The 15,175-nt window shown below is 62.9% G+C and overlaps 2 protein-coding genes across 2 annotated transcripts; both read left to right on the forward strand.

Annotated features, from left to right (window-relative positions):
- Positions 1–5,081: 5,081 nt before the first annotated feature.
- On the forward strand, positions 5,082–6,711 carry SLC39A3 (solute carrier family 39 member 3; the record flags this gene model as incomplete). The annotated part of the gene is made up of 2 exons (XM_084276469.1): positions 5,082–5,291; positions 5,818–6,711. The coding sequence occupies 2 exons, from the start codon at positions 5,082–5,084 to the stop codon at positions 6,544–6,546; spliced, it is 939 nt and encodes a 312-aa protein (XP_084132595.1). The 3' UTR covers positions 6,547–6,711.
- A 6,412-nt stretch (positions 6,712–13,123) lies between these two features.
- DIRAS1 (DIRAS family GTPase 1) lies at positions 13,124–13,720 on the forward strand (the record flags this gene model as incomplete). Its single annotated transcript, XM_084276259.1, has 1 exon — positions 13,124–13,720. The coding sequence occupies one exon, from the start codon at positions 13,124–13,126 to the stop codon at positions 13,718–13,720; it is 597 nt and encodes a 198-aa protein (XP_084132385.1).
- Positions 13,721–15,175: the final 1,455 nt, after the last annotated feature.

The raw sequence follows: 15,175 nt of genomic DNA on the forward strand, positions 1-15,175 counted from the left end.
GCTCCTGCTGCTCCTGCCTCTCCCTGCAGTGCAGAACAGGGAATCTTTGTTCCCCTTGCTCCCTGTAACATCTCTCCAGCTGGTTTTTGGTAACTTAGAAGACGTTTTAGCCTGGGGTGAAGTGGGGGAAGAAATTCAGGCAGAAGAATCTGACAGGCAGAGCCTGGAGGGCTTTTCTCCCTCCCTCACCCCTGTTTCATGGCTGTTTCCATCCCTAACCCTCCTTGCTCAGCTCTACATCTCTTTCCTCCTCTCCTTTGCTGGTTTTATGTCCCTCTGCTCCAGGTGGACGTTCTCCTGCCCTCCTAAGGCTGGTGCTCCGTGGAGGAGGGCTCAGTGGGGGGGTGGGTGACCTGCCTTCTGCCACCCCCCTTCCCCAACCCAGGGGGGGGAGCGTGTTGCCCTGGAAAAGCTGGGGGCTTTCTTCTAGGCTCCTCTCCCTCTCCCAGGAGCCTTCTCCCCCTCGCTGCTCTTCTTCCCGCCTCTGAGTCTCTCCAGGGAAAGCCCCTGCTCCCCCTGCTGCGATAGGGAGTGGGGCCGGGGGAGCTTTTCCTGGGCTGGGGGGGGCCCGGAGCCGCTCCGGCCCGAGCCGCCGCCGTTCGCGTTTCCCGCGGGCGTTACTCGGCGGCGCCCCGGAACGCCCGAGCGGATGCTCAGGGAGAAGCGTGAGAAGCCTAACGGGCAGCCCTCTCAACCAATGAGAGGGCGGGATTCCCTCCCTCGGCCAATAGAAGAGCGCCGTGGGCGGGAGCTGTTCGGGGAGTTGCCTGGATGGGGGGTGAGAGCGGGAGCCGGCGCGGGAGCGGAGGGGGCCGTTGCCGGTGTAACCGGAGGTGGCGGTTGGGCTGAGGGGATGGCGGGGCTGGGAGAGAGGTAATGGGGGGGGGGGGTGGGGGGAGTGGGGGGCGGCAGCGGGGTTTGGGGCACGGGAGTGAGGGGAGGGGGGGGCGGGCGCACGGCTGGCCCCCGCTGAGGCGAAGCGCTGCCCCCTCGCTGAGGCGCTGCCCCCTCGCTGAGGCGCTGCCCCCTCCGTGAGGCGCTGCCCCTGCCTGAGGCGCTGCCCCCTCCGTGAGGCGCTGCCCCTGCCTGAGGCGCTGCCCCCTCGCTGAGGCGCTGCCCCTCCCTGAGGCGCTGCCCCCTCCCTGAGGCGCTGCCTCCACCCTGAGGCGCTGCCCTTCCCTGAGGCGCTGCCCCCTCGCTGAGGCGCTGCCCCCTCCCTGAGGCGCTGCCCCTTCGCTGAGGCGCTGCCCCCTCCCTGAGGCGCTGCCCCCTCCCTGAGGCGCTGCCTCCACCCTGAGGCGCTGCCCTTCCCTGAGGCGCTGCCCCCTCGCTGAGGCGCTGCCCCCTCCCTGAGGCGCTGCCCCTTCGCTGAGGCGCTGCCCCCTCCCTGAGGCGCTGCCCCCTCCCTGAGGCGCTGCCCCCTCCCTGAGGCGCTGCCCCTCCCTGAGGCGCTGCCCCCTCCCTGAGGCGCTGCCCGCTGGAAACCAGCCCCGGCCGCCCCCTCCCCAGCGGCCCTGTCAGCCCCTCCCCTAGCCCAGCCCTTGCCAGGCTTGGGAGGTGACCCCAGGCTGAACCTGAGGGTCTTGCGCTTGGGCCGGAGGAATCCCAGGCGCAGGCGGGAGAGGAGCTCCGGGAGAGCTGCCCTGGGAGAAGGGCCGGGGCCTTCTGGTGGGCGAGGAACTTAACGTGAGGCAGCGGTGGCTCCTGCAGCTGGGAAGGGCGATGGGATCCTGGGCTCCATCAGCAGAGGGGTGGCAGCAGGGACAGGGAGGGGGTTGTCCCTCTCTGCAATGCCCTCCCCAGCTGGAGTCCTGTGTCCAGAGCTGGGGCCCCAGGACAAGGAAGATGTGGAACATCTGGAATATTGTGTCCAGCTCTGAGCCCTTCGGCCCTGGGACTCCTGGAAAGAGCCCAGCGCAGGGCCAGCGAGGTGATGGAGGGAGTGGAACCCCCCCTTCCTTACGAGGAGAGGCTGAGGGAGCCTCTTTAGCCTGGAGGAGGCTGACGGGTGACCTTATTAATGTTAATAAATATATAAAGGGCCAGAGTTGGTAGGACAGAGCCAGGCTCTCCTCAGCAATGGCTGGCAATAGGACATGGGGTAATGAGTGCAAGCTGGAGCAGAGGATGTTCCATGGGAATGTCAGGAGGAGCTTTTTCCCTGTGAGGGTGACAGAGCACTGGGACAGACCGCCCAGAGAGGTTGGGAAGTCTCCTTAGAGAGACGTTCAAACACCCCTGGCGTGTTCCTGTGGGATTTAGTCTGGGTGATCCTGCTCTGGCAGGGGGGTTGGACTGGATGAGCTTTTGAGGTCCCTTCCAACTCCTAATGTTCTCTGATTCTGTTCTGTGAACTGATGGAGAGGGTTCAGAGGAGCCACAAAGATGATCAGAGGCCTGGAGCAGCTCCCCTTACAAAGAGAGGCTGAGGGAGCTGGGCTGGGTCAGCCTGCAGAAGAGAAGGCTGTGGGGGGACCTCATTGCAGCCTCCCAGTCCCTGAAGGGAGCAGAGAAACAGGAGGGGAATAAGCTTGTTCAAAGGGGAAATAATTGCAGGACAAGGGGGATGGAGTGAAGCTGAAGGAGGGAAGGGTTAGATGAGAGATTAGGGGGAAGCTCTTTACAGAGAGAGTGGTGAGGTGCTGAAATGGGCTGCCCAGAGAGGGGGTGGATGCCCCATCCCTGGGGGTGTTCAAGGCCAGGTTGGATGGGGCCACACTCCTTTTTTTTCTTCCCCAGGGCTTATTAGCTAAAGCCAACAGCCCTCCAAGCCGAGCAGCGCCTGTCCCGGAGTTGGTCCTCGTTCCAGAAGTTTTCAGGCTGCTGAGAGAATCCCGACGTTGGTACCGGCTCCTGAGCGCCGGGCGGTGGGAAAGAGCAACACAAGGTACTTCTGGTGCTTCCAGCTTCGGTTTTCCCTCGGCTGCTTTCCGGGCCGGGTCAGGGGGCGCTGAAGGGTGGCTGCTCCACCTGCCGTCAGGAGCTTGAGGCTTTGTGCTCCGTTGGGGCTGTTGCTGGATTAAAAAAGGAAAAGGGGGAAAAAAAAAACCCCAACCCCAAACCCCTCCCTAGGTTTGGGGCTTTCTGAACTGCTGAGCAGAAGCCAAGTGTGTTCTGGAGAAGTGTATTCTGGAAAAGGAGGTGTTCTCCTCCTCCCCTCTGTCCTGGGAGCTGCCTGCCTACCTGAGCAGGTGCAGGTGGTGCCTTTGCACCCAGCAGGTGTGCTGACAAGCTCTGATACTCCACCACCCCAAGGTGCTGCTTCTAATGTCCTTCTCCCAGCGAGTTCATGGGACACCCTTGGCGTAACGCGCTGTCGCCGTGTGAGGTTGAAGTCCTTGTCACGCTGTTGACGCCGAAACGGCGGCGCGTGCTGTACACAGGCAGCCTGACTCGTTAGCAGTGTCAGTACAGCGCTGACGAGTGTTGGCAGGCCTGGAGTCAACCTCTCTGGAGAGGGAGACGTGAGACGTGCTCGTCAGCCGCAGCGACAGGCCGGCTGCTGCGGGAGTCCCGTCAGCGCGCACCGAGCTTTCAGGCTCTGGACTTGTTCAGACCTGGCTCACCTGCTGGGTTCACCAGGGCGGGAGGCAGTGTGTCACCTCAGCAGGGTTTTCTTCTAAGGAACGTGGCTTCCCTTGGATACCCCCACTGAGAACTGGAGCTGCTGCAGGTGGCCTGACCAGCCCCCACCTCCGCTCAGTCCTGCTGGGGCTGTGGACTGGGAGAGAAGCTTTAAACCCCCACGCTGAGTACAGGGTCCTTCAGTCACCCGCTTCCCTTTTCAGAGCACTGTTTGTGCCATTAATGCTGGCAGCCCTGAAGGGAGACTTTAGCCTGGGGAAGCTTTCCTATTCAAATTCATTTGCTGCTCCAGCAAGCAGGTATGTGATTATTTACCTTGTCCATCAGGGGTGCGGGTGCCAGCGTGGCTGGAGGTGTTTGGTGTTAGGTCATTACGCCAGTACACTCTGAGGTATCTTGTCAGTGCTCTGGTCTGTCTGGTAGCCCTTAACTGGGTGACTCACAGGAGAACCCTCTCTCAAGGTGCCCTGGAGTTGACTTCACAAGTCAGTTTGGTGTGAGCGGTGAGTGGAATCCTCCGAGGCACCGGCTGTGCTGCTGCAGTAGAAGCACCTGTTCGTGTTCACCCTTATAAAGAGACTTAACATGGTTCTTTTACACAGTGAGTGGAGGAAAACGTGGCACCTGGGTGGGCATGCTTTTATAGTTCAGATTTAGTCAATTCTCATGACCTGGGTAACCCAAATCTTGGCATTTCTCTCTCTTATGAAATAACCTCTGCCGCCTCTTGTTACACCCCGCGGACAAAGAACCAGGCAGCAAATTCCTCCGTAGGGTTTCCCTTTGGAGACACAGGTATTGATCAGCAGTTCCAACCTCCACGGACTCCTGGTACAGAGCAAACAACTGACTGCACAGGCTGCCATCTGCCCTAAAGAGCTGGTGACTCAGGCCACTGCTCAGGAAACCGAGCGGGAACGAAGCCGAGAGTCTCGTATCGGGGGCGATACGAAAGAAACCTGTCTGAGGGTTGAAGGGGATGTCTTGAACTTCATTTCTGTGTGACAAATGCATCTTGTCATGATTCTAAACGAAAGACTTGATCCTCTGCTTGGACATGGGTGGATCTTTTAGCAGGGTGAAGCATTTTGTGTCTGTCACTGTGTAGGTGTTTTGAAGGAAGCCTCTAAAAGCTGAGGCTGTGCCAGTTCTGTGTGGCCAGTACGATTCTTACCTGGTTTTTAAGTCCCTGGTTACTGCAGTTAAATTTTCTCTTCTCTGCCATTCCTTGGCCCCACTGGTGTGAGGGGTGTTGCCACTGTCACTGCCTCCCCTGCCATGCTTCTGGGGAGTGAGGGCCATCAGCATGCACGCTCCCTGGGACATGGAGGCTGTTCTGCACGTTGTATGTCTGTAAAGGAAAACCTCTCTCTACTTTACTTCTCCCCACAGCTGCTGAGCCTGGGAGCGCCTTTCCCCTGAGGTCTGTCTGCTGTCATGTGCTGATGTGCCCTCTCTAACAGCGGCCAGAGGGCCCTTGGCCTTCCCCAGGAGGGATGATGAAGATCCTGGTCGCCAAAGTGCTGTGTCTGCTGGGCATCTGTGTCCTCATGCTGGCTGGGTCCCTCCTCCCCGTCAAGATAATCGAGGCCGATTATGAGAAAGCTCATCGCTCCAAGAAGGTCCTTGCCCTCTGCAATTCTTTTGGAGGAGGAGTCTTCCTGGCCACCAGCTTCAACACCTTGCTGCCTGCTGTGAGGGAAAAGGTAACGAGCCTCTTGGGCAACGTTAATGAGCCTGTGCCACTGAGTATGGCAGGGACCCCTGTCCGGGGGGGACCACCCACCCCTCTCCTGCCCTGCAGGAAGGAGCCCAGCCCAAGCCACCAGACCTCCACCCCTGTGGGCAAGCAGGTGATGGGTCTGTGCTTGCCAGAATGAAGCCTCCTCAGAAGTGGCTGTGCTGTGCCTGCTGCTTCAGAAGTGAGGGCGAGCTGCGCCCGTTCAGCAGGCTGTCGGTGTGGAGTAACTGGAGGTGTTTTTGATGCAGGAGGAGGCTGAGCATCCCCTGGGTGTGAGGCTCAAAGCTCCCCCTATTTAGAGTGTCCTGAAAACACGTTCAGGCAGCTGCCACACTTTCTGCTGGAAGGCACACAGGTTCCTTGTCTCTTACGCCGGGACCTGTTGAGATTCATTTAGTGTCTATTTAAAGCTGTGTGAACACTGTAGGAATGTTTCCCTTCAGGGGAACAAAGGTGAGGGATTCACCTGTGGGTTCTTTGCTTCCTTCTAGCTCGACGAAGTTCTCAGGCAGGGGAACGTGACCACGGACTACCCGGTAGCAGAGACTATCGTGATGGTCGGCTTCTTCGTGACGGTCTTTGTGGAACAGCTGGTCCTGACCTTCCAGAAGGAAAAGCCTTCCTTCATTGACTTAGAGACCTTCAACGCTGGTTCAGATGTTGGGAGCGACTCCGAATACGAGAGCCCCTTCATCGCATCGTCCCGAGGGCGCACGTTGTACGGCGAACACGGTCACCATGGCCTGAATATCCGCCTGCTCTCCCGCTCCGGCCCCTTACGGCTCATCGGGCTGGTCTTTGCTTTATGTGCACACTGCATCTTCGAGGGACTGGCTCTGGGTTTGCAGGAGGAAGGTGGCAAAGTCCTGAGCTTGTTCCTGGGAGTTGCCATTCATGAGACGCTGGTGGCGGTGGCGTTGGGCATCAGCATGGCCAAGGCGCTGATGCCGCTGAACGACGCCGTGAAGATGGCTGCGGCAGTGAGCTTGATGATCCCTCTGGGCATTAGCATTGGGATGGGGATCAAGAGCACCCAAAATGCAGCCAGCAACATCGCTTCCCTGCTCCTGCAAGGCATAGCAGGGGGCACTTTCTTGTTCATCACCTTCTTTGAGATCCTTGCAAAGGAGCTGGAAGACAAGAACGACCGTCTCTTGAAGGTTCTCTTCCTGGTGCTGGGCTACACAGCTCTGGCAGGGCTGGTCTTCTTCAAGTGGTGAGTGTGGGAGTGATGGGAAGCAAACCTCAGCTCCTTTCTCTTGCCAACGGCGCTGGAGATGAGCCTCCTCTTCAGCCAAGGGGGACGCTGAAGCTTGACGGTCGAGTGAAACACCACGGTCCAGGTGGCATTTCCATATTGACCCCAAGAAGGAGAATTTCTTCCTGCTCAGAGGGAAATAAAAATGAGGAGCGTCCCAGCATAGGTGTCATGAGGAGTCTGGCTCTAAGGCTGCCTTCAAAGGGCTCCTCAGCCAGGTGGTTTGCTGTTCCTCTGCCCAGCCAGCCCCAGCTCTCCTTCCCCTCCCACCTAGTGCAGAAACTACAGCTGAGAGTCTGCTTCCTTTGCTGTCAGGCTGTAGGAAGGTGAGAAGCAACAGCAGAAATGATATCTGAAAGCAGGTGGGGTCGGGGTTATGTGGCTGCTCTAAGCTGCTTTGGCTAGCTTAGTTTGGAGTAAAACCTGGCTGCGGCAACCGCCGAAAATAACATCCCTCCTGGGGGCCGTTGGTGTGCCTGGTGCCACGGCTCCCCCGAGCAGAGCTTCAGGCTGAGCCCACCAGCAGCTCTGGGAGCTTGTGTTTCTCAGAGTGATTAAGGGAAGGAACGAGGCTGAGCCAGGTCTCTGTGCCCTGCTTCGTTCTCTGCAGCTCATCCACACGCTGAGCGTTCCCTAAGGAAACCCCCCCAGCACCACGTTCGTATCTCCCCGAAAACCCTCCCGTGGCCCTTCCCCAGCGCTCCCAGAGCCCGGCATCCATCAGTCTGTAAGACCTGGGCAGTGGCAGTTTCCAGCATTAATATTTTAGGTCAAATGCTTTGTGTTTTCAGTGGTTTGAGTTGAGAGGGGTTTTGCAGTCACTGTGGGACTCGTGTCAGGGCTGCTCCTGGAGCCTCTGCTGGTGCTGCCGCGGGCTCACGTGGCTTTGCAGGGCGGCTCAGCCGTGGTTGCGGAGGAGAGAAATCTCTTCCCTGGGGGGTTTGTGAGGTTGGGGAAGGGCTGCTGAGAGCTGCTTTGCAATCTGAACTGCGCAGGAGCAGATCTCCCCTGTGGCTCTGGAGCTCATCCTGCTGCGGATCCCAGCGTGATCCTTCAGATCATCCAACCTTAGATCAGAGGCCGGAGCCGGGATCCTGCCTTTCCTTCTCCATCCTGCGGCTGTTAACTCAAGAGAGCAGCTCTGGTCATGCAGCTGCTTTCCTCACCAGGCTCTCACAGGGCTGGGGGATGGAAGGGGCTGGTGGGGGGGGGGGATGCATTTTAATTAGACGTAGCCTTTGCTTCTGCAGCGGCTTCCACAGGCAGAGCAGAGCTTTTGGAAGCGCTGATGGAATTACAACGATGCCGAGTGGGCTTAGCCGTGGCGCAGTCCCTGTTAGCAGGAAGAAGGATGGGTGAGACTGAGAAGCATCATCTTGGAGCCAGTGGTTGGCACAGCTACAGCATATGGAGGCTGATGAGGATCATCTGACAGTTCCTCCTGCTCGGTATTTTAATTGCTGCAACATAGCAAAGTCAATTAATCTCGCTTTGAAAAACCTGGAGTGGAAGGAGGGGTGGGGGGGGAGAGGTGGAGAGAGGGTTATTTTAAGCCTGGGATGACACAAATTAGCAGGGCCTTGATGAGAATGTAATTTGCCTGGATGTGGTAAACCTGGGTGTGTTACCTCCCTCCTCACAGGCAGCTCGTGTAGGGCGCGTGGATCCCATTGCCTGTCGCTCCGTGCTGATGGCGGCGGGTGTGAGGGGAGGTGTGACGCTGGTGGGGGGAGCTCAGCACTGGCTCCTCGCCCACCCCCCTCCCCACCCCCCCCATGCTCCTGCTTCCCAAGTTCTGTACTGATGCTTTTCTTGTAGGGTTTTTGCCCCGAATCTGGGGCAAACGTGAGCATCCCCTTCCTTGGGTGGGTAAAGAGAGGGGGCCCTGAGCTCGTGGTGCATCCTAGCGCCCTGTTCACCCGCCTCATCTTCCTCCCCCTTCCTCCCCCTGGCCCCATCTGCCCTCTGAGAGCTGCTGTGAGCCGGGGAGGGGAGGAGATTTCTTAACCGGTGCATAAACGCACAGTCAGGCCCCACAACCTCCATTTTACACCCATTCTGCTGGGGTCAGGGCTGGCTGGGTGAGTAGCAAGGGGGGCAAATCACAGGGTGCTGTGAGCTGCAAACTGTGCCCCCTCCCCAGGGATGCTCCTCGGCGCTGGGGGGGGGGGTGAGGTGTGTGCAGGGGAGGGGGGCACTCCCTGGCTGGTTTAGGAGGGGAGAAGGACAAGCCCTACCTGCTGCTCTCAATAAAGGCTCTGGCCCTCTGCCCTTGGTGTCACTTGTTTATTTGAAGTCATGTCCTCCCCCCCTTCACTCCCTTGGGGTCTGGATGACACGCCAGGCGTACGTGTGATACCCCCCATGCACCCCCCCTCCAGGAGAGCCAAACCCCCCTGCGGGGACCTGGGTGGGCAGCAGCGTGGGGCTGCTGCCTGGACCCCCATGCAGCTGTGCTGAGCTCCGTGGGGCCAGGACCCTCCAGTTCCCCCCCCCCACTCCTTCTCCCACCCCTGGCCCCGCTCAGCATCAGCGTGATGCAGCCCTGCGCGTGCAGCCGGCAGCATCCCCGTTGCGTAAGGCTTGGCGGGGAGCTGGGACTGAATGAAACGGAGGAGGAGCCGCAGCTAAAATGATCAAGGAAACTCATTCATTTCCTCTAACGAGTAGTATCCGTCCAGCTAATAACGCTGCAGGGGACTGCAGGCTGGGGGGGGGGGCCTGGCAGGGGGGGCTTTCCACGGGGAGGGGGCTGCCGCTGCCCACCACCCCGCTCCCAGGGTTGCCGACCCGCTTCCCGTCCCCAAGGGGGAAGGCTGGTGTCCCCCATGGGTCTTGGGGAGACGTGACCATGGTGCCCCCCCCCCCCAGCTCCCGCCAGGCCCGGCAGCGCGTCTCAATGGGACGCGCGTTGACAGGCGCGTGGGTGCCGCCATGGCCTCGCTCCTCCGCTGGCAGCTATTAATAGAAGCTGCGGATTTTAATTGCCGCTGCTTGGGAGGGAGCGTGAGTCACGCAGCCCGGCCTGGCAGCCCCCCGCCCGCGGTCCCCAGCGCTGCCAGCCTCCGACCTTCATGGGGACCTTTGAGTTCCCAGGCCCAGCTCTGGATCCCTGTCGCCCATGGCGGTGGCTGGGTGGAGAGCCGGCCTTCCTCTGGCCGCAGAGCCCTGGGCTGTGGGGGGCTGTGGCTCGGCTCCAGGACCCTCAGAGTAGGAGCTGGCCGCTTGGGATGCTGGGCCCATTCCTGAGGGCTCAGGAGCTGATCCTGTTCTATGGCCACCTCCTCCAAGTGCCACCTGAGGGCCCCCAGCATGTCCCCTCCCAGGGTCATCGCAGCTCTGCCCCCAGCCAAGGGTCCTGGGGCTTCTGGGGCTCCTGACCCCACTTTACTGGGATCCCCTGGAAGGGGACACTGCGGCTGGTGACACGAACCCCATGGTGGCACCAGTGGCAATGCAGGCAGCTGTGTCCCCAAAGCCTGACCCTGCTGCCCAGATCACCCCCAACTGCCACAGGGGTGTCCACAGCACCCTGCCAGATCCAGGTGTCTGTCTATCCTGTCTGTGTGTCCTTGTGTCCCCCACCATCTGTGGGTCCCCATTCATGTGTCCCTGGGCAGCTCATCCACAGTCCTCTTCACGTGTGTCTGTGTCCTCACTTGTGCCCATGTCCATGAGTGGTGCCTGTCCATGTGTCCACACACCTGTCTGTGTGTCCCCATCCCCCTGTATCCCTGTCCACGTGTCCCTGGCCCTGTCCGTGCATCCTCATCACCCCGTATCCATCTGTGCATCCCTGTCTGTGTGTCCCCATCCCTCTATGTCCCCATCCCCATCCGTGTGGGTCCCCGTCCCCCTGTATCCCCATCCATGCATCCCTGTCTGCGCATCCTCATCACCCTGTATCCATCTGAGCATCCCTGTCTGTGTGTCCCCATCCCTGTATGTCCCCATCCCCATGGGTCCCCGTCCCCCTGTATGCCCATCCGTGCATCCCTGTCCGTGCATCCTCATCACCCTGTATCCATCTGAGCATCCCTGTCTGTGTGTCCCCATCCCTGTATGTCCCCATCCCCATGCGTGTGGGTCCCCATCCCCCTGTATCCCCATCTCTGCATCCCTGTCCGCGCTTCTCCGTCCCTCCCGTCCATCTGTCCCCAACCACCCCGTCAGTCCCCCGCCGCCACCCCCGTCCCGGAGCCGCTCGGGGCTGGGCCCGGGGGTCCGGCAGCCCCGGGCGGGGCGGGCGCGGCGGGCGGGGCCGGCGGCGGGGCGGGATCGGCTCTGCGGCGGCCGCACCGCACCGAGCCGTGCTGAGCCGAGCCGAGCCGAGCCGTGCCGAGCCGTGCCGGCCCCGCCGCACCGCACTGAGCCGGGCCGAGCCCCGCCGCACCGAGCCGCGCCGAGCCGCGCCGGGCGGACCGGAGCCTCCGCGCCGGGACCGCCCCGGGCCGGGCCATGCGCTGAGGCCGCCGCGCAGCCCGCAGCCAAGGGCGGATCCCGGGCAGGACACGGTGAGGCGGCGGGCACCGCAATGCGACCGGCGCGGCGGGGGAGCCGGGGGAAGCGGGGACGAGGCGGCTGCTATCGCCGGCGGGGACCGGGGGGTTCTGCCGGCAAAGGCAGGGCACGGCTGGGGAGCGGGACCCGGGACCCCGGCCCGGGGCGGTGGTACCCTGCCCCTGCCCCTGCCGCTCCCTCCGGCTCCCTTCCCTGCCCCTTCTCCTGCCCCCCAGCTCCATCCTGCCCAGCCCCTCCGGCCCTCCGCCTTGTCCCCGCCCTGGCCGCCATCCCGACCCCCAACCGGCCGGGGGGGCGAGGGGGAGGATTCTGGGGGGGGGGGGTGCTGGGGGAGTGCAAACCTTCCCCCCTCCCCCTCCCCGGCAGGATCGGGCCCCGGCTGTGCCCCCGGCCGGCGAGGAGAGGCTGTGGTCTGGACCCGCAGGCACGGGGGGGGTCTTTGGAGGGGTGTGTGGGGGCTGCTGGGCGCAGGGTACGGGACCTCTGGGCACCCCCGGGTGCCATGAGGGCCCACCCAGCCCCTCGGTCCCAGCGCCCCACGCCGGTGGGACAAGGATCCTCTCCAGCCCCGGTGGGGTTGGGGCTGCCCCGACCCCCTTGGGGCAGAGACCGTTCCTACGGGCTGGGATCCAAGGGGCGTTTCTCTGCCCCCTGCATGGGGACCCCGCGATGGGAACACCCTTGGGTGCCCGAGGCCATGGTGATGGGCTCCTTCCCCACCCCCCGACCCCTCATTCTCCTGAAGAACCAGGCACCAACCCCCCACCCCTGCCCCCCACCTCCGGTGTTTGGGGACGTGCCAGGGTACCGGGGTTTCTCAGAGGATCCGGACCGGCTGGTGCCATGGGAAGGGCCGTGGGAAAGGGCTGGATGAGGAGCTGCGGTAGTGGGGGGGCTGCCAGCACAGGGCTGCCCCAGACGCTTCACTGTCCCCCCTCTTCCAGGCCTGTTGAGTAATTGAGGGGCAGGGTGGCGGTTGCGGAGCCGGCTGGGGACCCTCCAGCATCTACCCGAAGCAGCACCCGGGGGTGGGGGGTCCCTTCCCTCCTCTCCCACCCCACTCATCCCACAGCAGGTTTAATGGCCCCGAGACTCCACGGTGCTCCTGGGTCACCTCACGCAGCAGAGCAGATGCTGCCAGCCCTGTGCTGCAGGAGGGAAACTGAGGCAGGACCTGGCTGAGGTGATGCTCAGCCCGAGGCTCAGCATCAGCAGCTCCTTGTGCCCCATTGTTTCAAACCCCAGGGTGGCATCGCTCCTTGGGGGTCTACACAGGGACCCTGCCCAGGCTCGTGCATCCCCTGTGAGCGGGCACTGAGGTTTGGCAACACAAGGGGTGGCTGTGGGGGTCTCTGAGCATGAAGGCCATGAGCCCTCGGTGTCCACATGTCCCTGCTCCCCCTGCATCCCCAGGGTGGCAGCGGAGCAGAGGGCTGTCACGGGGTGGTGTGGCACAGGGTAGGCTGGGGTGTCAGGGGGTGTCAGGGTGCTGGGCAGCACTGCAGGCACTGAGCTCTGTGCCTGAAGTGGCACCTCCAAACATGGTGGCCACAGCACAGGACAGCCAGAGGGTCTGGTCAGGGTCTCCTCCGGGAGCCACCAGGTCCCTGCAGGGCTGCAGGGGGGCTCTGGGGGCCCTGTGGGTGCCCAGCGTGCCCCCACCTCCCCCAGCACGCTGCCCTGGCAGCCTTGGCCACAGCTGCTGTGCCGGTGGCCGTGGCTTGGCCATATGGCCGCAGCGGGCGGCTGGTAAAAATAGCGAATGCTGCTGCACCACAGGCGGGCAGCGAGCACCGTCCTGCCCCGGCTGCCCGGCAAGGGCACCTCAAGGGCATGAGGGGGGCGCTGGCTGGCACCCCCTGGTTACACAGGCCTGGTGGGTGCAGGAAGGGGGCTGCCCCATTTCCCCCCGCAGAGTCCTGCCCGGGCTGGATCCATCCCAAAGTCCCAGCTCCTGGTGTGACCCCCCTCCCTCTGCCCCTCTCCCTTGCAGTGGTGGCAGCATCTCGGGGGCCAAGATGCCGGAGCAGAGCAATGACTACCGGGTGGTGGTGTTCGGTGCCGGCGGCGTGGGCAAGAGCTCGCTGGTGCTGCGCTTCGTGAAGGGAACCTTCCGGGATACCTACATCCCCACCATCGAGGACACCTACCGCCAGGTGATCAGCTGTGACAAGAGCGTCTGCACCCTGCAGATCACCGACACCACGGGCAGCCACCAGTTCCCGGCCATGCAGCGCCTCTCCATCTCCAAGGGCCATGCCTTCATCCTGGTGTTCTCCGTCACCAGCAAGCAGTCCCTGGAGGAGCTGAAGCCCATCTACCAGCAGATCGTGCAGATCAAGGGCAGCGTGGAGAGCATCCCCATCATGCTGGTGGGCAACAAGTGCGACGAGACCCAGCGGGAGGTGGAGAGCAGGGAAGGGGAGGCTGTGGCCAAGGAGTGGAAGTGCGCCTTCATGGAGACCTCGGCCAAGATGAACTACAACGTCAAGGAGCTCTTCCAGGAGCTGCTGAACCTGGAGAAGAGGAGGAACGTGAGCCTCACCATCGACGGGAAGCGCTCCAGCAAGCAGAAGAGGACAGACAAAATCAAGGGGAAGTGCAGCATCATGTAGAGCCCTGGACTGGCCCGCACCTCCACCCCGGTCCTCCCCTCTCCCCCCCCACGACTGGACGTGGCATCGCAGCGGGGCCGTCCCCTTGTCCTCCGTGCCATCACTGTGACTGTGCGGGGACGCCGCGGCGCACCGGCGGCGTGGGCTGCGCTCACCCCACATCCGGGGGCGAAGACGGGAGCGTCCCGCCCAGCTGAGGGATGCTGAGGGATGCTCCATGCCCGGCAACGACAGGACCGGGGACACGCGGCTGGGCACCGCCGGGGAGCACATGGACACGCACACACACCCCCACACACACACTCTGCAGCACAACCAGTGGCACCGGCTGGTCCCTGTCCCCATCCCGGTCCCCGTCCCCTCCCCAGTGGGGGAGCCCACGTCGGCCCTCGTGGGTGGGATGGATGGTGCGACGTGGGGGTGTCGGTGTCACCCTTGGGGACAGTCACACGCGTCCCAGGCCTTCCCTGCGCCCCGGTCCCCCATGCCATAGCGCTCTGCTCCTGCAAGCAGAGACCCTGGGGCGGGAGCAGCCCCCCGCATGGTGCCCGCTGCCCCTCAGCCCCCAGCCCCATCCCGGTGCCGCAGCCCGGAGCCGCCAGCCCAAGCACAAAGCATCGGGTCCGAGGGAGGTCCTGACCCAGCACAATCCTGGTGAGCTCCAGCAGGAGACCCCCCGGTTGTCCCCCCCGCATCCCCCCCCCCGACACCGCTACCCCCCCCTTCCCACGCAGGATGAGCCCTGTGGTTCCTCTGGGCTGTGATGCCGTGGTGATGGGCGCTGCCACAGCCTGCCACGCTGCCCCACCGGCGGTAAGTGTCCCCCCCACGCCCGCAGTGTCCTTGCTGGGGGGGTGACCTGGCCCCAAACCCCAGGGACCCCCCCCTCATCCCCCACCCCCGCCCCCCCCCCAGCTCTGCCACAGCCCTGCTTGCTCTCCCCCGGCCGGAGCGGGGTCCCCACACTCTCACCAGCCCCTTGTCCCAGCGGGGTTTGTCCCTTCGCTCCGGCCCCACTTCCCCTTCGCCAAGGGGGTGTTCCCAAAGGGGGGGTGTCCCAAGGCAGGCTGGGCCCCCCCCCCCTCCACCTTACCTTACCCCCTGTTCCCCCGCTGCGCCCAGCTCCCCGCACCCCTCCCCGGCTTTTTACAACATGCCCGAGCGCCCAGGGGACAAGGTGACGTGACGATGTAGCCTTTACTCTAGACATAGTCTTCCTTCAATAAAGAGATGAGAAACGCGCCGCAGAGCAGCGCCGGGGGGGCTGGGGAGCACGGGGGGGGGCCCGAAGGGGCGATGGGCGGGATGGGGGTGCGGGTGTGCACAGGCAGGTGTGTGTCACGCACGGGCGTGCACAGGCCTTGCGCCTCCTCCGCGTGTCCGTGCCGATACACGTGCCCGTCCCGCATGCACACGCGTGTCGTACCGTGGGCACACGTGTGTGAACGCGTGCTC

This window comes from Gallinula chloropus (assembly GCF_964237585.1).
Source record: "Gallinula chloropus genome assembly, chromosome: 28".
NCBI classification, from domain to species: Eukaryota; Metazoa; Chordata; class Aves; order Gruiformes; family Rallidae; genus Gallinula; species Gallinula chloropus.